Raw genomic sequence first — 21582 nt, 5'->3', positions numbered from 1 at the left:
TTTTTCTTTCAGGTGTATGGGAAGCGAACTATGGGCTCTTGCCATTGAGTCCCTCCGGAATCGCTGGCATCATGCACCACCTAAATTGGGCCTGTGTCACTCATGCCCAGGCAGGCAATCCCAGTATGTGGGCCATACACTCAAAAGGAGTGTTTCCACTCATCCTGTGAAAAGGTTACCAGCAGTCTCCAAGCCTTCCCAGGCAAACAATCCTCTTCAGACTCTTCCAAAGAGAAGATACGGACGAACATGACTGCAAGAATGCTGCCCTGTTCAAGCAACCAAGGATAAAGATGACAACACCTAACAGGTTGTCACATTCATTAAGCCTGTGGTCAATACACTCTGAAGGAGTGTTTCCACTCACCCTGTGAAAGGGTTACTGATCAGTCTCCAAGCATTTCCAGGCAAATAATCCTCTTCAGACTCTTCCAAAGAGAAGATACGGATAAACATGACTGCAAGAATGCTGCCTTGTTCAAGCAAATGAAGATAAAGATGACGACACCTAACAGGTTGTCACATTCATTAAGCATGTGATCAATACACTCTAAAGGAGTCGTTTTCACTCACCCTGTGAAGGGACAGGATCCAGGAAATTGGCACATGTCTCCTACCTCGCTCCTATAAAGTTTGGGCTATCCATCCTGCTCCTCTGGGATGTAGTTCCTGTGTTCATATGTTAAATGCACTGTCTATCAGGGAGCCCCTTTGCTGGTCCCTGGGGCGTAAATCACTCTCAATGGGGAAGCAGTGCAATATCTTGGCTGGAGTGGACATTTGCCTTAATATTACGGAGATACTGAGCTTCCTTATGGATGAGGCACAGCACTGCTGCTTAATAGTCATTGAACAAGCTCAATGTTTTTGCCTGCCTTCTGCTTCTGCAGAAAAACAAATGACAATCCCAAATAAAGATCAGCGCTACCAAAGAAGGTAGGGAACAGTTCCCATCTGCTTTCTAGGCAAGCAGCCCACTTCAGACTCTTCCAGAGAGAGAGACACGGATGAACATGACTGGATGAATCCTGCCTTGTTCAAGCAGTCAGTGATGGAGATGATGAGGACCAAAGGTTGTCACAATTTATTAAGCATGTGGTCAAAACACTCTAAATGAGTTGTTCAAACTCCCCTTGTGCAAGAGTCATCTGTGCTGACAAGGTCCAGTTTCCTTCCAAAACCAGTAACTGGTCTCAAGAGCTTTCTCTGGTCAACCAAGCTTCTTCAGACTCTTCCAAAGAATAAGATGCAGATAAAGATGACCTTTATCCAGCTTTTCCAGTGAGATGCCTCAAGATAGAAGGAAAGCAGTGGAACTATTTTTCAAGTGCCTCTGAAGACCGCTTTGCAATTTCCCTATAGTGACTGAATTAAGGCTCATTCTAGAAGAATGTAGCAAAAAGCATGTTTTAACAGCAGATGTCAAAATTATGCCTTTGTCAAGAGAGAGGTGTCCAGTGTTTGGAGTCACCCCCTTTGGATGGTGTGTCCCTTATGGGATTGACCAGATACATTACTTTACCATTAGAAGATGATGTAGCCTACAAGGAAGAACCCATTAACTGCATTTGTTCATAGAAGATGAAGCTTAAATTGACAGCAAGGTTCTGTGATTGTGGACAGTCTGGCTTCTTGCCTCAAGATACATGTCTGAGTTGGCGAATAAAGAACAGGGTCTTCTGACCCTTACACAGTCCTTCTGTATTAAGAAGCCCAACTAATCCATGGTTCAAAGTATGCTTTTCTCTGCTGCTAGAGAACATACCAGTGGTAAGGTACTGAATCTTCCTGGTGTTCCTCTCTTCACCTGTCAGCGTCTTCATGCCTGGTGACTATCGGGACCATGGTCTCTCCTGTCCTTGTTTTGAGTGGCTCAGAAGATACCCTCTCCAGGGGTTTTTCTTCAACAGTGGATATGCACCAAACTATTTATATCTCACAGACACCTGGTACAAATTTTCTCAGTTGCCAGACAGTAGCACAAGGTCAAGTTCTCCATCCAGCTCCGGAGAAGCTCAAGTTAGCAGCCTGGATTTTAAGAGGGAAGGTTTGCAGATTTAGCTTGCTCTTTAAGAATGGTAGAAGCCCTCATGAGAACACGGAAGAGCAGCATGAACAAAGTTTACAACAAAGTCTGACACAAATTCCAAGAATATATGCTACTTCAGAAGTTTTCTCCAAGGAAGAGTTTGTCATGTCCTCGCTTTTCTTCAAAGAGGTCTCGACATGAGCCTGAGCACATGCACACTCAAAGAACACATCTCTTCCTCATCGGCCCTTAGCGGCATGCAGTGGAACTTCGATTCTTCAAAGGCCGTAGTAAAGCTAAGGCCTCCCAGAGCCCCATGTTTCTACATGGGACTTCCCAATAGTACTCAACTACCTGTCTGTTCCAAAAATCCATGATGTAGTTGTCGCTATGGCAATTACTAGCTTTCCTAGTAGCAGTAGCCTCAGCTAGGAGGGTTTCTGAGTTGGCGGCTCAAGGGTATAAAGAACCCTATAAGTCCTTCCTGGGAGACAGAGTTATTCTGCTCCCGATGCTGGACTCTATTCCAAATGTGGCCTCAAGATTCCATATAAGTCAAGAAATCGTGTTGCCTACTTTTCATCTGGAAGATGGACAAAAAAGTTAGACCTTTGGATGTCAGGGAGACACTGAAGATATATATCCATGCTACCCTGATTTTCAGGTCATCAGATTACCAGTTTGTGGTTCCCAGAGGTTCACACAAGGGGGTCAGAGCTTCGAGCAGAGTGATTGCTTCTTGGATTGTGAAAGTGATCCCCCTCCCATATAAAAATAGGGGGTTGGCCCTTTCAGAAGGAATATTGGCGCACTCCACAAGAAGTGTCTCAATCTCCTGGGCAGCCGCCTGTAGACTCAATGAAGTCAATATGCAAGGCGGCAACGTGGTCATCCATACAAACCCTTATTTCTTATTCTCTCATAAATCCCTCATTTTTGACTGTTAACTTTGGCAAACCAGTTATCTCGTTAGCCGGAGGCCATAATTAACTCTATTTTGTTTCCGCATTATCCCACCCTGGTTAGCTAGTTAGTTGCCAGTGGTAGGCTGACATGGAGCGATCAGGAAAACGGAAAATTGAATATCAAATACTTACCGCAATTTTCCTTTCCTGATGTGCTCCATGTCAGCATAGACTCCCACCCAGGTGTGGAAATCGAGTTCTAGAACGCCAGCCTGAGGAGGGGTGTCAAATTTGTGAGTTAGGTCCTGAAGGTCAGGGTATGGGGGGAGCATATCCAGCGGTAGGCTGACATGGAGCACGTCAGGAAAGGAAAATTGCAGTAAGTATTTGATATTCAATTTTCCGTTTTGTTTATATGTAATAATAAAGATTTTTTTTTGCTTTGTGGGTTCTTTTGATTCTTGAATTTGTGGCACTAACCAGACTGCTACACTGTAGATTGGATGAGTTTGCAGTAATAATGCAGGTATAATGATATTATTAAATAACAAGCACATGGTAACCTTTTGGTATTAAAGGTCCACAATATGTGGCGAGTCAACCCTGGGGAGGGGGAACATGGAGGTGACAGGGCACATAAATAGGTGTTATTGCTGATTGGACACAATTCAGTGAAAATAAAGATTGACTTTAGGTGGCTTGTGGTTATTGTGGGTTATTTGAAGAGCGACACTGTTTGCACAAATGAAGTGAATGTCTTTTTGAAAGGACTACAGAAACAACACAAAAAAGAGCCAGTGTTTAAAAGTTTATTTACTAACATTGATGAAGATATTTGATCTTAAATGCACATACGCCTATAATTAGGTCGAGTTTACAATTAAACTCTTTGCATTTTTCTTATATTTATGAATATCACACCTATGGAATGGCAGTTATAGGTGAGAGGTATAGGAAATCCAGCGCAGAGCTTAATAACTATTAATAAGATTTTTTTTTTTTTTTTTATCCTAAACATCAAAACAGTAAAAATCTATTTGTGGAGTTCAGGGCATAGATGCCCCTGCTATGTTCTTCCTCTCAAAAAATTCTAATTCTACTAATGCATCTACTCTTTATCTGAAATGGTGTCAACATATTTATAATGTACTTTTCTGTTAAACAGAATAACTCCATCTTTCTTACTGATTTGACATTTCTTGCAACATAGCAATATCAACAATTAGATCCTTAGATCTTAAATAGATATATAATTTAAAAAATCATGGTATAATAAAATTCCAATTCCATTATCAGTTCATAGAGGAATAATAAAGTGAAACATTAGAAATGTAGCATTTTATTGACTGAATTAATACAAATATGATATCAGTACTGAATGCTGCAGAGATGGGAGCCGCCACATCTGGATTTATATTTAGGACCTGCCAGAGAAAGAAGAGGACCCCTCATATATGACCAGATTGAAGGTAATTTATTTTTAAAAATAAACGGAGGGACAGTAGTTTAAGACATGAACATAATGAAGTTAATCTTTAAATTGTATTGGCATAATTTAATTTCTAGGTCATCAACCTATGCAAAATAGCTTTGTTTAAGAAGTTCCACATTGTGTATTTCTGCTGTTAATATATGGATGTCCTCTTAATTTGTAGCAGCTCTTTGGCTAAAGGATTGTAAAGCATTACTTTGCATGGCCTGTGTGTATGTCTTTCTTTTAAAGGTGTTTTTTTTCTACATCAGGTAAATATTAAGCATATTATAAAACCCGTAATTATGATTTTAAGCAGTCTTGACTTTCGACTTGCACTTGGAAGATTTACCTGCAGTTTGTTGAATGTCAGATTCACTCCTTTATTAAACAGGCAGCCAAAGTGTTGTTGGCACAGGGAATTAAGATAAGTCTCCCAGTGGGCACATATACAGTAATTGTAGTATAACAGAAATGTTTTGGTCTCACTTGGAAGTATTTCCTCTTAATACCTGTCCTGAGTACAGGGAAAATCTCAACAGGGTCAAACAATTAAAAAAAAACTGATAGACATTCCAACCCTTGTTCACTCTAACTACAACTTAAAAAAAGGACTTAATTTTAAAAATGTTTTCCTTACCCAAAGAAAGCTGATTGCAAAAACTGTATCAAGCAAGTGTTTGTACCAATGTACTGCATCTTTTGTGTACCACACAGTTTGAAGGATTTTAAGTGTGTATTCTGAATGTAGAATATTTACTGTCTCTGTGTTAGCATACTCCTGTGCACATTCCACATTTAGAACACAAGACAGAATGTTCCTTGCTGAGGGGAGAGTCAACCCAGCTGTGACAGAAGTGAGTAAATCTGGTCAAGAACTGTTTCATATCCTGGCTCCTTAGGAGTTCGACTACCTAAAGATTCCTGCAAAATAAAACATGTTGTTTAGTTGTGGGTAGTGTCCTGTGAGTTTTTTTTTTGACTTGTGTTCATTGGCAGCCCACTCTGCCCACAAATACAGTATACATCTACTTAATCATGAATAAACAAATATATATGTTTTACATGCTTGCTTTACCTTATATTTATTACACCATTTATGGAATTTACAGGTACGGTAAGTCAAAATTAATTTTTTTCCCAGAGAGCCATGGCTCTCTTTAAGGGAGTACAGGACTCATTGCACAGGAAGTAGTAGTTACCATGCCCTTTCTTGAACATCATTCAAGTTTGTATTGAAACCTGTTTACAGTGTACAAACAAAATGCATCTGTCCCGTTTTTCTTATACTTGATAACACTCCATGCTTTTGTTCGAAATAGGACAGTTAGGTCAGTGGTGGCTTCTTTGCAACAGGTAGAATTCATGGCAAGATTCTAATGTTCTTATTTTTCTTCTGCACCACTTTTTTTCTGCCATGTACAAGAGATCACTACTTCCAGTTTGTGGTGTTACATTTTAGATTGTCCAGATCTTCTAGTGCTTTTACCAAAGTTCTATCCCCATTCCTGGAAGAACTGAAAGCCTGGGGCATATTGGTGATTTGCCAGTAATCAAATTCGTAAACAGCATTGGTGTGTTTTTTTGCTCAAGGAAAAAACAATTGCTTATAAGACAGTGGGTTCAAAATATCTGGAAGCAGCATAGGCTCTCTTCATGGAGATCCATGTGGTTCCCAGGACTCATGCCCTAGAGTTCCTAAAGCCTGGTGCAGACAGATTTTGCATAAGTGTTCTAAAAGTGGGCCCCAGCCCCAAACAACCAGTTGTTGCTGGGTCCAATGCCCCCCCTCTTGAGTATCCTGCCCAAATAACCAGTCAGCATTCCTGCTGCCAGAGCCTCGCCGCTCAGCAACAGCACAGGCTGTCCAGCGATCAGAGCTGTCCCTGAATGTACAGCGGCTGACCGCATCCCATCCACCCCCGCCGCCCAATATTCTCAGTGCCTTGGTTGCTAAGACCGCCCATGTCCTAGCAACCAACTGGGTGCTTGCCCCCCTCCCAGGCCCCAGCATTCAGAGGAGAAGGAGTTACTCCTCCAAACCTATTTGATCCCAGTGCTCAGCCTTCCAGCTTCCTCTTGTCCTGTAGCCAACTGCTGCAATGAGAAGTAATGGATCCTGATGTAAGCTGGAGTCTTTACAATACTCCCTCTTCCCCTTCCACTACCCCAACTATTCTCTTAAACCTCTCCACTCTCCTTACCGCACTCTGCTCTTCCCTTCTAACTTCAGGGACCCTATTGAAAGGGAATTGGCTCTAGGGACCACGATGTAATGGGGGTCTTTGGGGACCCTAATGAAAGTGGGATCTCTGATGTAAAGGTGAACTCTGGGAAATCTAATTTGAGGGGGAACTTTGGGGACCCTGATGTAAGGGGAGGGGGGGAGAACTCTGGGGACCCTGATTTAAGGAGAAGGGTCTCTTGGGACCATGATGTAAAGGGGGATTACTCTGGGGACACTGATGATAGGAGGAGGACTCTGAGGACCCTAATGTAAGGGGGGAACTTTGGGGACCCTAGTGAAAGGTGTAAACTCTGATGTAAGGGGTCAGGCCTAAATCTGTTTAAGGGGCCCCAGTATTTCTGATGGCTGCCCTGTCTGTCTGTGCCAGTTTCTCTCTGCACATCAAAAGTTAGTCTTAATTGGCTCTACTTTCGTAAGATATAAACTATCGATATTTTATTTTGAATTTGGCAAATTCAATGTGCCAAAATAAAAAGAAGTGCATTTAATGCACCACAATGTAAAAGTGGTGCATTTTTTAACTACCTGAATTTGGTGCATGAGTCACTGTCAGAACCAAAAGTGTTGCAGATGCTTTACGAATTTGGAACAATGGATTAACCCCAGAAAAGTGGCAGCAGCAATATTTAATTTCCCCCATGGTGTCTTCCTTTGGTGGTTGCCCAAGTTTCACACCAGGAAAGAGGGTCTTGATGCTGGCTGCACTGTCTTGCAAGTTGTTTTGTTTTCCTATCCTTCAGAAGGACAAGGTAATAAGATCAAGACTTTTCTTTCTGCCCTTTCTTTGCATCTCAGTGAGGATGGTGAGTGCATCATGGGCCTTTTGGCTACAGGTTTCTGTTTCCCAAGTATGCAAGGCAGCTACCTAGTATCTTTTATTCACTTTTTACCAAGTTCCATCATGTGAATGTTGTGGCAGCTGATGGCAGTTTTGGATGCAAGGTCCTACAAGTGGTGGTCTGATCCGGTCACATTATAGTCCTTGGAGATACTTTGGTACTTTATTTCTTGATTGTACATCACAGGACACGGGAGAGTTAATTCTTAGAGTATTTGGTTATGCTCCAGATAATTGGACACAGGCAAAAAAAAGCAAAGCTTGACAATGCCCAGCATAACCCCTCCCACTTTTAGCGCCACTTCTTTCTGCCATGTACAAGAGATCACAGTAAAAATCTCTCCTGCGCTCAGGTGTCCATGAACTAGACATGTGGTGCAACCACCTAAAAAGGTAATGCCTAACGTCTTGCAGCCCTCGTTTGAACAATGGGTATTCAAGCTAGAAAAAAACAGAAAAGGAGGGCGCACCAACCTAGTGCATTACCATTGATAAACTTTAATGCAGCATAAAAACAGCAAAAATTATACTCACAAACGAGCTTATAAAACCAGCTTTGAAAAGGGCGCAAAAGCGCTGTTCTGTGGATCGACACACCAGGACCTGTTGCCGAGAGGGTCAGACCGGTGCAAATGGCCAATGGCTAACGCGTTTCGGGGGAGCACCCCTTTCTTCAGAGCCTGAGCGGGCAATGAAATTGCCTCTCTATAAATGTATATGTGTATGCATATGTGCCTGTGTCTGCCACACCCAATTGGTGGCAACGCCCCCTCCCACAAATAGTAGGCACCACACACCCATTTAAGTTAACCCTCCCTAGACCCATCCCTCTGAGTGCGATCCCCATTCGTAGCCAAATAATAAAAAACAAGCATCACTCTATGTTATCTGCTATATACTGAGCCAACAGATCAATAACACTCTCAGCATGGACCACGTAGCACAGGGAGCAGCCACTCTGGATGACCACCCCAGGGGGGGAGGGGGGGCGCGCCAAACACAAATACCTTATCTCCTGCATGCAGCTCAGATAATATCCCCATGCCGTAGATAAACTGGGGTGGATAGTCCGGGGCTTCTCTGGCTCCCAGGAGCCATAATGACACTGCATACAATGTGTGGAACGCACGCCGTCCGAAGGACCAGGAAGTGCGGGCGTTCCTGCGTTCCACCCGCAACTTCCGGCCGATCGCGGCGTCATTTCCCCTTCCACAAGTGTCAGAGGTCACTGTGTGCAGGGGACACGGCCCAGAAGCGCGGGTGCGTTTGCGTTCCACTCGCTGCTTCCGGCCGTCATAGAGTTGCCTATGGATAGCTAGGATTGTTGGTGTGCGCGCACATCTCAACACATCCGCGCACCCTCCACCACTCGCTCTGCTGCTGTCAGCTAACAAAGGCAGACTCTGACTGCACAGGACAGGCAGCATTCTAGCGAAGACTACAGACAGCTCTCAGCCCACATCTCTCTACAAAAGACCATTCTTGGAATAGAGAGGGGAAAAGTGTATATAAGTAAAATTATATTACATATATTACATATATTAAGTAAAATTTAAATTTAAAATTGAAATTGATATCAATTCCAAATAGGGAGGTAGGTGAAAAAATTTGAACCGATACTATTAGTAATAAATATAAATAATGAATAATTAGAAAATAATATTCAGTCAGTTAATGTGATCCGCAGAAGTATCCTTCCAAGGTGCGATAGATCATACAACATATAATATATCTATATAATTCATAAATTAAAATGTGATTGATTATACAACATGTAATATATATATATTTCATAAAATACATCATTAGATATGGTATCTTAATGTTAAAAGGTCAACACATGGAAATCCATAGCAATTAGTCATATAGGAAGGTGCCACTTCCCCTGATTTTCCTGTCAAGATCAACGGCTCAACTATCAACCCATCTCCCCACGCCAAGGTCCTAGGTGTAATCCTGGACTCTGAACTAACCTTTCGATCCCACATTCTATCACTATCCAAAGCTTGCCGCCTCAGTCTTCGCAACATCTCCAAGATACGCCCCTTCCTAACCAATGACACCACAAAGCTTCTAATCCACTCTCTGGTCATCTCCCGCCTCGATTACTGCAACTCCCTCCTCATTGGTTTACCTCTAAATAGGCTATCCCCACTTCAGTCCATCATGAACGCTGCTGCCAGGCTCATCCACCACACAAACCGCTCAGCGTCTGCCACACCCCTCTGCCAATCTCTCCATTGGCTGCCACTCAGTCACCGAATTAAATTCAAGATACGAACTATAACTTACAAAGCCATCCACAACCTGGCCCCCAGCTACATCTCTAACCTAGTCACAAAATACCAACCTAATTGTTCTCTTCGCTCCTCCCAAGACCTCCTGCTCTCAAACTCCCTTGTCACCTCATCCCATGCTCGCCTTCAGGACTTCTCCAGAGCCTCCCCCATCCTCTGGAATGCTCTACCCCAATCCGTCCGATTTTCTCCTACTTTATCCACTTTCAGACAATCCCTGAAAACTCATCTCTTCAGAGAAGCCTATCTGGCCCCCACCTAACAAATATACATTTATCTTCTCAATCAGCACATCACCCATAGTTATTACCTCTTGTATCTCTTGACCTTCCCTCTTAGATTGTAAGCTCTAAGGAGCAGGGCCCTCTGATTCCTACTGTATCAAATTGTATTGTATTTGTACTCTTTACCCTCAAGTTGTAAAGCGCTACGTAAACTGTTGGCGTTATATAAATACTGTATAATAATAATAATATAGATAAGACCAAGAAGAAATCCGTGCACGATGATACCTACATGATACTGATCTAAAGGAGGATAAAAATAAATATAAATAAATAGGAGATCTAGAAATAAATACAAAACCTCATCGGCCTATACCATTATTAATCACCATTAAAAACAGCAATAGAGTATACCTACTAAGAGGCTACACACCACTCCATGTAGATAAAATAAAATATATATATAACATATGATAGAATAAAACATACTATGTCATATAACAATAGTGACTACCTCCCCAGCATATACCCTGGAGGATACCTCTGCGGACTAGCATACCAAAAACGAGAGAGACCATTGCCCGCTTGCACCTAATGGGAATTAACACTATACCCCAATGGCGGAGAAGTACATAAAATGACAAGAACTACATAGTGTTATCAAACTAACCAATTAACAACTATCTAAAAACCAACCACAACCTAATGACTAGCTTCTAAACCTAGAACTAAAGACTGTATACCTACTACTACACCTATCAAAATGATCTGCCCCAATTCCTGGTCCCTAAACCTAGTGTATCCCATAGGACCCAAAAATAAGCCCCAACCTGCATAGTGATGGCAAAGAGCACACTAGAAAGGTCAAACCATAATTAGCCTGACTGATGCTACCAATGACTCGAGGACTTGAACGGGAACTGAAGGTGTTATACTACATTGTGCAGTTCGATCTCCTCGTTCAGGCCTTTCGGGGCCAAAGTTCCTAGGGAAAATATCCAGAAAGCCTCTCTATTACACAGCATTTGATGTTTTTTGCCGCTATCCAAGTCGCTCGGCATCGCTTCTATGCCGAACACTTTGAGGCCATCTGTACTGCTACTGTGGGTTTCTTTAAAGTGTTTCGGTATTGAGTAGTTGTCCTTTTCCATCAGGATACTGCTCCTGTGCTCATTCATTCTGGTCCTCATGAATCTTGACGTCCGTCCAACATAGAGGAGGGCACAGAAGGCCATAGATGACATACGGAGTGCCGCAGTTAATAAACTGCTTAATCTTGTGAACCCTACCGTCTGTTCCAATGACTTCTTTCTTTCTATGGCACATATGCATGCAGTTCCCACAATTGTTACTCCCACATCTGTAGCTACCCTTCTGGTCAAAAATCGTGCTCCAGATGCTGCTGAGCCCTCCATTTCTTTGTTTTCTCACCCTACTAGGGGCAATAATGCTCCTTAAGTCCTTCGGTCTCCTAAAGACCAAATTAGGATGCGAAGGAAGGCTTGTCTTTAAGATGGGGTCTGATTCAAGGATCCTCCAATTCTTTTTGAGGATTTTTTGTATTATGGGGGCCTTGTTGTTATACCTAGTGCAGAACCGTACTTGTGGTCGTTCATCCACATGAGGGTTTGTCTTTTTTTCTTCTCCAACACAAGTATTGTCATATAGCACAAGGTACTTTTGGAACGCCTCCTCTATATGTTCCTCTTCATAGCCCTTTTCCTTGAACTTCGTCTTGAGGACAAGGCTTTGTTCTTCATAATCATGCTTTAGGGTGCAGGTCCGCCTGAGCCTGCAAAACTGACCAAAGGGGACATTCCTAATCCATCTAGGGTGATGGTGGCTCCGGGCGTGGAGATATGAATTACCAGAAGGGTAGCTACAGATGTGGGAGTAACAATTGTGGGAACTGCGTGCATATGTGCCATAGAAAGAAAGAAATTGTTGGAACAGACGGTAGGATTCACAAGATTAAGCAGTTTATTAACTGCGGCACTCCGTATGTCATCTATGGCCTTCTGTGCCCTTGTGGCCTCCTCTATGTTGGACGGACGTCAAGATTCATGAGGACCAGAATGAACGAGCACAGGAGCAGTATCCTGACGGAAAAGGACAACTACTCAATACCGAAACACTTTAAAGAAACCCACAGTAGCAGTACAGATGGCCTCAAAGTGTTCGGCATAGAAGCGATGCCGAGCGACTTGGATAGCGGCAAAAAACATCAAATGCTGTGTAATAGAGAGGCTTTCTGGATATTTTCCCTAGGAACTTTGGCCCTGGAAGGCCTGAACGAGGAGATCGAACTGCACAATTTAGTATAACACCTTCAGTTCCCGTTCAAGTCCCCGAGTCATTGGTAGCATCAGTCAGGCTAATTATGGTTTGACCTTTCTAGTGTGCTCTTTGCCATCACTATGCAGGTTGGGGCTTATTTTTGGGTCCTATGGGATACACTAGGTTTAGGGACCAGGAATTGGGGCAGATCATTTTGATAGGTGTAGTAGTAGGTATACAGTCTTTAGATCTAGGTTTAGAAGCTAGTCATTAGGTTGTGGTTGGTTTTTAGATAGTTGTTAATTTGATAACACTATGTAGTTCTTGTCATTTTATGTACTTCTCTGCCATTGGGGTATAGTGTTAATTCCCATTAGGTGCAAGCGGGCAATGGTCTCTCTCGTTTTTGGTATGCTAGTCCGCAGAGGTATCCTCCAGGGTATATGCTGGGGAGATAGTCACTATTGTTATATGACATAGTATGTTTTATTCTATCATATGTTATATATATATTTTTTACTATATTTATATATTTTATTTTATCTACATGTAGTGGTGTGTAGCCTCTTAGTAGGTATGCTCTATTGCTGTTTTTAATGGTGATTAATAATGGTATAGGCCGATGAGGTTTTGTATTTATTTCTAGATCTCCTATTTATTTATATTTATTTTTATCCTCCTTTAGATCAGTATCATGTAGGTATCATCGTGCACGGATTTCTTCTTGGTCTCATCTATATGACTAATTGCTATGGATTTCCATGTGTTGACCTTTTAACATTAAGATACCATATCTAATGATGTATTTTATGAAATATATATATATTACATGTTGTATAATCAATCACATTTTAATTTATGAATTATATAGATATATTATATGTTGTATGATCTATCGCACCTTGGAAGGATACTTCTGCGGATCACATTAACTGACTGAATATTATTTACTAATTATTCATTATTTATATTTATTACTAATAGTATCGGTTCGAATTTTTTTCACCTACCTCCCTATTTGGAATTGATATCAATTTCAATTTTAATTTTAATTTTACTTAATATATGTGTTTTATTAATACACTTTTCCCCTCTCTATTCCAAGAATGGTCTTTTGTAGAGAGATGTGGGCTGAGAGCTGTCTGTAGTCTTCGCTAGAATGCTGCCTGTCCTGTGCAGTCAGAGTCTGCCTATGTTAGCTGACAGCAGCAGAGCAAGTGGTGGAGGGCGCGCGGATGTGTTGAGATGCGCGCGCACCAACAATCCTAGCTATCCATAGGCAACTCTATGACGGCCGGAAGCAGTGGGTGGAACGCAAACACACCTGCGCTTCCAGGCCGTGTTCCCTGCACACAGTGACCGCTGACACTTGTGGAAGGTGAAATGACGCCGCGATTGGCCGGAAGTTGCGGGTGGAACGCAGGAACGCCCGCACTTCCTGGTCCTTCGGACGGCGTGCGTTCCACACGTTGTATGCAGTGTCATTATGGCTCCTGGGAGCCGGGGAAGCCCCGCACTATCCACCCCAGTTTATCTACGGCATGGGGATATTATCTGAGCTGCATGCAGGAGGTAAGGTATTTGTGTTTGGCGCGCCCCCCCCTTCCCCCCCTGGGGTGGTCGTCCAGAGTGGCTGCGCCCTGTGCTACGTGGTCCATGCTGAGAGTGTTATTGATCTGTTGGCTCAGTATATAGCAGATAACATAGAGTGAAGCTTGTTTTTTATTATTTGGCTACAAATGGGGATCGCACTCAGAGGGATGGGTCTAGGGAGGGTTAACTTAAATGGGTGGGTGATGCCTACTATTTGTGGGAGGGGGCGTTGCCACCAATTGGGTGTGGCAGACACAGGCACATATGCATACACATATACATTTATAGAGGGACAATTTCGAGAGACCAACCATTGCCCGCTCAGGCTCTGAAGAAAGGGGTGCTCCCCCGAAACGCGTTAGCCATTGGCTATTTGCACCGGTCTGACCCTCTCGGCAACAGGTCCTGGTGTGTCGATCCACAGAACAGCGCTTTTGCGCCCTTTTCAAAGCTGGTTTTATAAGCTCGTTTGTGAGTATAATTTTTGCTGTTTTTATGCTGCATTAAAGTTTATCAATGGTAATGCACTAGGTTGGTGCGCCCTCCTTCTTTTCTGTTTTTATGTACAAGAGATCACCACTTCCAGTTTGTGGTGTCCATTTTGGATTCTCCAGATTTCCTAGAGTTTTTGCCAAAGTTCTAGCCCCAGTCCTGGCAGAGCTGAAAGCCTGGAGCATATTGGTGATTTGACAGTATTCAAATTATTAAACTGCATTGGTGTGGTTTTTCTGCTCTGCTGAGGCAGAGCCCAGTCCCTGAAGATCCTGTGGGGTATGCCTATCCAGGATTCAGGATATTTCTTCCCCTGTCCTGTTGTGCAAGGTTTCCATTACCATGGCTATCCCCTCAGTGAGGAGTTTGTCTGAACTTGTGGCTTTGTTCAGTAAGAACATTACTTCACAAGGACGTTTTTTGAGATCACCAACCTATTTCCAACCTAACGTGGTCTCTGTGTGCCATTTAAGTCAGGATGTAGTTTGATGGAGGACCAAGCGGCAGCTTGACTCAGAGGCTTTGGCTTTCCCCAGTAATCCTTCAAGGTATCCTGCAGTGAAACTTAATTTAAACCATCCAGTGTCCTTCCCCTCAGTTCTGCAGGAGAGTCTGGTTGTGATCAAGATCGACAGACTACGGCTCCCTCAGCGGCAAAAAAGCTGGCCCGGTTCCAAAGGCAAGATGTCGCCGATCCTCCAGCTCTGTCTTCCTCCATGCTGCCTGTGATGCCTTTCTCCCAGACTGACTCTTCTACACTGGTAAGTGTGCTTCCTCTTGATTCCCCCAACTCACAGCCAGGGTCTCCTGCTCTTTTAGACTCTCCTCCTGATACTGACATTGAGGGAGACCCTGATTCTCAGCTCATTAGACCTAGTCTTACTCAATTCATGCAGACCATACAAGATTGTAAAAGCTACACTTACTATTCAAATAGAAACCATCCATATTGGTTTCTCTCTATGTGCAGAATCTGCAAGAGAGGACAGGGGCAGCTGAAGAACTTATTTGTTCCCTAGAGGACACTTTGTATCCTTTATGTGCCACAGTCCGCTCTGTCATGTATGAAATGATGGCTCTCAAAGCTAAATTAGATTACTTAGAAAACCAGTCCCACAGAAATAATGTCCGCTTTGTGGGCTTTCCTGAACACTCAGAGGGCGCCCACCCGGAACAGTTTCTCTACACCTGGCTGCAGGAGCTGCATAGAGCTGATTCCCTGCCTTGTACTGTTGTTATTGAAGGGGAGCACCGTACACCTCCATGCCCTCCACCATTGGGCTCCTCTCCTCGTTCCATTGTCACGCAGATTATCAATTTCCAGGATAAACTGACCATCCTTCATCTGGCAAGGGAAAAGTGGGGTTATACACTACAGTAGTAATACTGTTTCTCGGCAGACGTTTAGCGCCAGCGTGCTTCCTTCACGGCTGTAAAAGTGGTTGTAAAGCCACCTGTCATGTCCCTACAATCCACTCTGTTAGGTAACAATATGTGCCCCACTATATGACCTTTATTTTAAAAAAGCAGATTTCTACCTCACTTCAGAGCGCCTCCTGGGGCTCACATGACCCCCCACCTTTCTCCTCTCCCAGTCTGACAGCTACAGCGGGAGGGGCCGAGAACTCCCGCTGATGTCAGCCGGGAGGAGAGCAGGAGAGAGGGCGGTCGTGTGAGCACCAAGAGGCGTTCTGAAATAAGGTAGAAATCATTTTTTTTTTAAATAAAGGAGATACAGTGGGGCACATATTGTTACCTAGCAGAGTGGATTGTAGGGACATGACACTGTTATGATAGCAGCAGAAGGGGAGGATCAGAGAACAGATCGGAGCTGACAGGCAGGGAGGGGGGATCAGGGGAGAGACAGCGGATGACGGAAGAACGTAAACTGACCACACTGTCGGGGCTCAGCAGCCATGATAAACCGTGGTCAGTTTACAGGGAGGAGGGCAAAACCAGGCAGGATCAGCCAGGTTTTTCAGGCGATTAAAAAAAAGCCAAATTACACAGCACAAGCACTGTGCTGTATAACATGCTTTAAAGGAACAGGATCCATTTTAAAATTTTTTTTTTTTAGGGTTACAAACACTTGCCTCAAGTGCCTCAGACAACATGGTCTACAATATGCTATGCTTTTCCCAGCCAAGTTGTTTGTTACTCATAAAGGAAAAGTAAATCTTTTTACTGCTAATAAAGAAGCCCTGTCATGGTGGATGATCGTTTTTGGCCGGCGCCTAGACGATGGCGCACTTGACCGCAGCCCTCCTGGGTTTCACTCTACTTGCATTTCAACTTCTTTTGAATTGAACTGCCTTTGTTCTATGGTTATACCACCTTCAGTATCCCAGATAGCAAGATTAACTTGCTCCAAATTTGTGGCAGTGTTGAATTGTAAGTCTGTTAACTTGGTGCACATTTTCACTGGCAAGTTATGAACTTGCAGAGCACTTGAAGCACAAGTTCTAGTTGACACTTTTCCAATTTATAGCAAACTTTCTTGGCAAGTTTTTAGCAAAAGCAAAGTTGCAGTGGTGAGTCTACTGGATTATTATTATTATTATACAGGATTTATATAGTGCCAACAGTTTATGCAGTGCTTTACAATATAAAAGGGAGACGATACAGTTATAATACAATAAAATACAGGAGGATTAAGAGGGCCCTGCTCAGAAGAGCTTACAATCTAATAGGGTGGGGCAGGTGGTACAAAAGGTTGTAACTGTGGGGAATGAGCTGATGGAAGTGGTAAAAGATTAGTTAGAGACGCAATAGGCTTTCCTGAAGAGATGAGTTTTCAGGGATCGCCTGAAGGTAGCAAGAGTAGGGGATAGCTGGATAGGTGGAGGTAGAGAGTTCCAGAGGATGGGAGAGGCTCTGGAGAAATCCTGGAGACGAGCATGAGAGGTGGAGACAAGGGAGCTTGAGAGTAGGAGGTCTTGAGAAGAGCGGAGGGAACGATTTGGGTGATATTTGGATTGACACTGGATCTGCAGACTGCTCCTACTACTCTCCCACCACGTTGTTTGCTATCCTTTTGAGAGAATCTCTGACCACCTGGAAGAGTCTGATGAACTTCACCACGCCCCCTGATCTGTTTGTGGGGTTGTCACTTGGCTTTTTGTTATTTGTTTGGTTGCTGGGACTTAAGTGATTGGGATGGAAGAACGGGGTGGGTCAGGATTGGATATTGTGGTTTTCTTTTATAATGACTTGCAGGTGTTTTTTTTTTCTTTTTTGTTTCACTTGTTCTCACTCAGAGACACGTTAGGTCCCTTTCACATGGGCGTTCCGATCAGGTCCGCCTGAAAAACTGACTGTCTGTTTTTCAGGCGGACCTGATCGGACATTCATTCACCTCTATGGATCGGAGGATGCTAGCGGTGACATGTCTGCTGACATCCGCCGATATCCGATCTGATCCTGTCCGTGAAATCCAGAAGGATGGAAACCCTATTTTTCATTTGTCTGGAGGATCGGATCGGATGAAAGCAGACAGGTGGTCCATTTTCATCCAATCTCCCATAGAGGAAAGTGGGGCCCTGACAGGTCTGTCTTCGCACAGTGAGCGGAGACGGACCCGTTATCCGCCTGCTCAGCGGGGATCAGCAGAATCTGTATTATGGACAAGCCCGTGTGAAAAGACCTTACTGATCCTGCTTCAGTTGGGGACACTCCAGGTGATATTGCAATACTATGTGCTTCTTTATCAATGTATTTTTTCTTATGTCTACAGTGTTAAAAATTGTTTCCTGGAATGCTGGAGGGTTAAACTCTCCTCAAAAACATAGGCCCCACATTGTATGTCTTCAGGAGACACATCTCACTGGTTCACAGTTATTAGCTCTTAAATGTCACAGGATTTCCCAGTCCTTTCACACCACTCACACCGTCTAATCCCATGTAGTACTGCCTAAATCACTCACTGTCCCAGTATCTACAGCCATGGATGGGAGGTTTATTATACTTACCTTCAAGATTGCTGCTGTCATGTTTACTATAGTAAATCTTTATGTTCCACCGCCTTTCTCACCAGATATGCTGAGTGCATTGCCCCTTAAAACTTTGACTTTGCCTAGTGGCCCATTACTGTACATTGGGGACTTCAATGTACAGTAGTGTTAGACCCTACTGTGGATCACTTGGGAGGCGGTGGAAAGCCAAATCAAACATTTCTTGACTGGGTACAAGTTTATGGTCTTACAGAGGTGAAGCATCCGGATGCCCCAGCGGCTCTGATTCTTTTCACACCATGTCCCCTATCGATCTAGCTTTTGTTACTCTTCCCCTGGTTTCAGCTGTTTCCCATATCCCCACAGGTGTTTCTGATCATGCATCCCTCCTGTTAGAGCTCTACATAGGACCCACTATATGGCATTTAAACTAACAATGGTTGGAGGATGAAGTAGTACAGGGGGAATGTATGAAAGGCATTGCAAATTTTTGGAATACAAATTTAAATACTGCTAGCCCCTCTGCAGTGTGGGAGGCTTTTAAGTCCACCCTCAGTGGAACCTTTATGTCTATTACCGGTAACCTACAAAAAAATAGCCTCAGTATGTAATTGGGTATGTTTCAGGCAGAAGGCAATTATATTGCTGAACCTACCCAACATAATAGGAAGTTGTGGTTGCATAAGTGTAGGGAGTATTAGCTTCGCCTCTTAGACCTTACTAAAAAGAAGACGCTTTATACTACCCAAAAAAGAATTGAACATGGTAAAAGGGCTGGTCGTTTACTATCTTATCTGGCCAGACCTGACTTGGTCCCCACTTCTATTCCCCATATTCAATTGTCTAGTGGTCAAATTGATACTGTCCCTCATGAGGTTCTGGATGCTTTCATTTCTTTTTTTTTTCTACAGCAGTGATAGTGAATTAAAATTCAAGGAAGTCTGGTAACTAAAAAATGTTTTCAGCCGAGGTCTGAATCACAAGTGCCACGAAAGATAGTATGTGTCTACTTTCCTTTTTTTGGCGCAAGCTGCGTTCTCTTATGGTTTCCTCCACACACTCTGCTAATACTTACATGTAAATGTCCCCAATAGTGTTCACCCTTACATCAGGCGCCTCTACTACAGTAATTCATTACATTGGTTGCCACTGTCAGAGTACCCTCTTATATCAGGTGTCCCCATCAGGGTTCCCCCAATATCAGGTATTCCCATCAGAGTGCCCTCTTTCATCAGGTTTCTTCATCAGAAGCCCCCTTACATCTAGTGTCTCCCGTCAGTGTGCCCCCTTACATTATTTATCCCCATCGGAGTGCCCCCTTACATTATGTGCCATCATCGGAGTGCCCCTTTACATCAGGTGTCTCCATCACATCAGGTGTGCCCATCAGAGTGCCCCTTTACATCAGGTGCCCCCATCAGAGTTCCTCTTTACATCAGGTGCCCCCATCAGAGTGCCTCTTTACATCAGGTGCCCCCATCAGAGTGCCTTTTTACATCAGGTGCCCCGATCAGAGTGCCTTTTTACATCAGGTGTTCCCATCAGAGTGTCCCTTTACATCAGGTGTTCCCATCAGAGTGTCCCTTTACATCAGGTGTCCCCATCAGAGTGTCCCTTTACATCAGGCGTCCCCATCACAGTGCCACCTTACATCAGGCGTTACCATCAGAGTGCCCCTATACATCAGGTGCCCCCATCAGCGTGCTCCCTTGACATAATATGTGCCTATCAGCATGTGCCTTTAACATAATATGTGCCCATCACTGTTCCCCCACTAACATATGTGCCCATCAGTGTGCCCCATTAAAATAAAATGTGCCCATCAGCATGCCCCTTATTTTATGTTAAGGGGCACTCTGATGGTTACATTTACATTAAGGGGCATGCTAATGGGCACATTTTGCTGTGCCCATCAGAGTGCCCCTTAACATAAAATGTGCCCATCAATGTGCCCCTTAACATAAAATATGCCCATCAGAGTGCCCCTTAACATAAAATGTGCTCATCAGAGTGCCCCTTAATATTAAATATGCCCATCAGAATGCGCCCAAACCGTTTGCCCATCCCTAGTGGTGCCTGAACACCGTACAGTTACTCTTGCTGGGCACATGAACGGGCCCTGCTGTTAAAAAAAAGAGAAAAAAAATGAAATTACATGTACCTGTCAAACAGGTGCAGAAAAATTGGGCCTCTTCTGCATGTTGCGGCTCAATAACACGGCCAGCACCGGAAAAAAAGGAGAAACGTGCTTCGCCTGCAGAGGATGCACCATGTCCGCGACCACCACTTTTCACTGTAGGCACAAAGGTTGCTTGCCCTCATTTAGTGGCCTGTGAGCGTCTGCCTCTCCTTGTTGGCCTTTTGGACATGATGAGGATTTTTTATAACTTTTTATTATAGAGCGTGGAGTGGAAAAAAAAAACAAAGGTGGTGCTGCAGAAGGAAGACCACCTGTGATTCAGAAGAAGGAACAGCAATTATGGAGAAATGTTTTTTTGCTGCAGCTGGAACAATAAAATTCAAAAAGCCCCCCCAAAAAAAAGGAAACCACTGCTGATGCAGAAAGAGGCCAGCAATTATGCCCTAAACATTTTGCTGCTGCGCGCCAAAAAAGTAAAAAAAAAAATTGAAAAAAAAAAGTGTACCACTACTGTGCTGACGCAGAAGGAATAACACCTCCGGCAGAAGGGGGAGTACTAATAATGCAGAAGCAGAAATTGATACTGCAAAAAAAAAAAAAAAAGATTAACAACAAAAAAAAGTGGGCTCAGTGGTGAAATAGAAGTATTGTACACACCAACACTAAGTAGCACAGTAGCACCACAACACTGTATTCAACACTACGCTGTGTTATATACACTGCACTACACTGTATTATATACACTGCAAACTACAATGTGTAATATACACCGCATGACACTCTTATATACACTGCACAACACTGTGTTATATACACAGCATGACACTGTTATATACACTGCACTACACTTTGTAATATACACCGCACTACACTGTACTATATACACTGTACCACACTGTATTATATACACCGCACTACACTGTATAATATACACTGTATTACATACACCACACTACACTGTGTAATATACACTGCACTACACTGTGTTATATACACCGCACTACACTGTGTAATATACACTGCACTACACTGTGTTATATACACCGCAATACACTGTGTAATATACACTGTACTAAATACACCGCACTACATTGTGTAATATACACTGCACTGTGTAA

The 21582-nt window shown here is 43.4% G+C and overlaps 1 protein-coding gene across 4 annotated transcripts in view; it reads right to left on the bottom strand.

The window, feature by feature from the left end:
• Window positions 1–3729: 3729 nt before the first annotated feature.
• Window positions 3730–21582, bottom strand: part of MPND (MPN domain containing) — a 465474-nt gene continuing 447621 nt past the window's right edge. For all 4 annotated transcript variants that reach the window (XM_073594914.1, XM_073594905.1, XM_073594923.1 and 1 more), the window contains one exon: window positions 3730–5329. In XM_073594914.1, coding sequence (XP_073451015.1) covers window positions 5243–5329 — 87 coding nt within the window. In that variant the 3' untranslated portion in view covers window positions 3730–5242. The remainder of the gene's footprint in view (window positions 5330–21582) is intronic.

Source organism: Aquarana catesbeiana, linkage group LG01, assembly GCF_042186555.1.
Source record: "Aquarana catesbeiana isolate 2022-GZ linkage group LG01, ASM4218655v1, whole genome shotgun sequence".
NCBI lineage: Eukaryota > Metazoa > Chordata > Amphibia > Anura > Ranidae > Aquarana > Aquarana catesbeiana.
The sequence above is the reverse complement of the archived record's forward strand: the minus strand, read 5'-3'. Positions and strand labels throughout refer to the sequence as shown.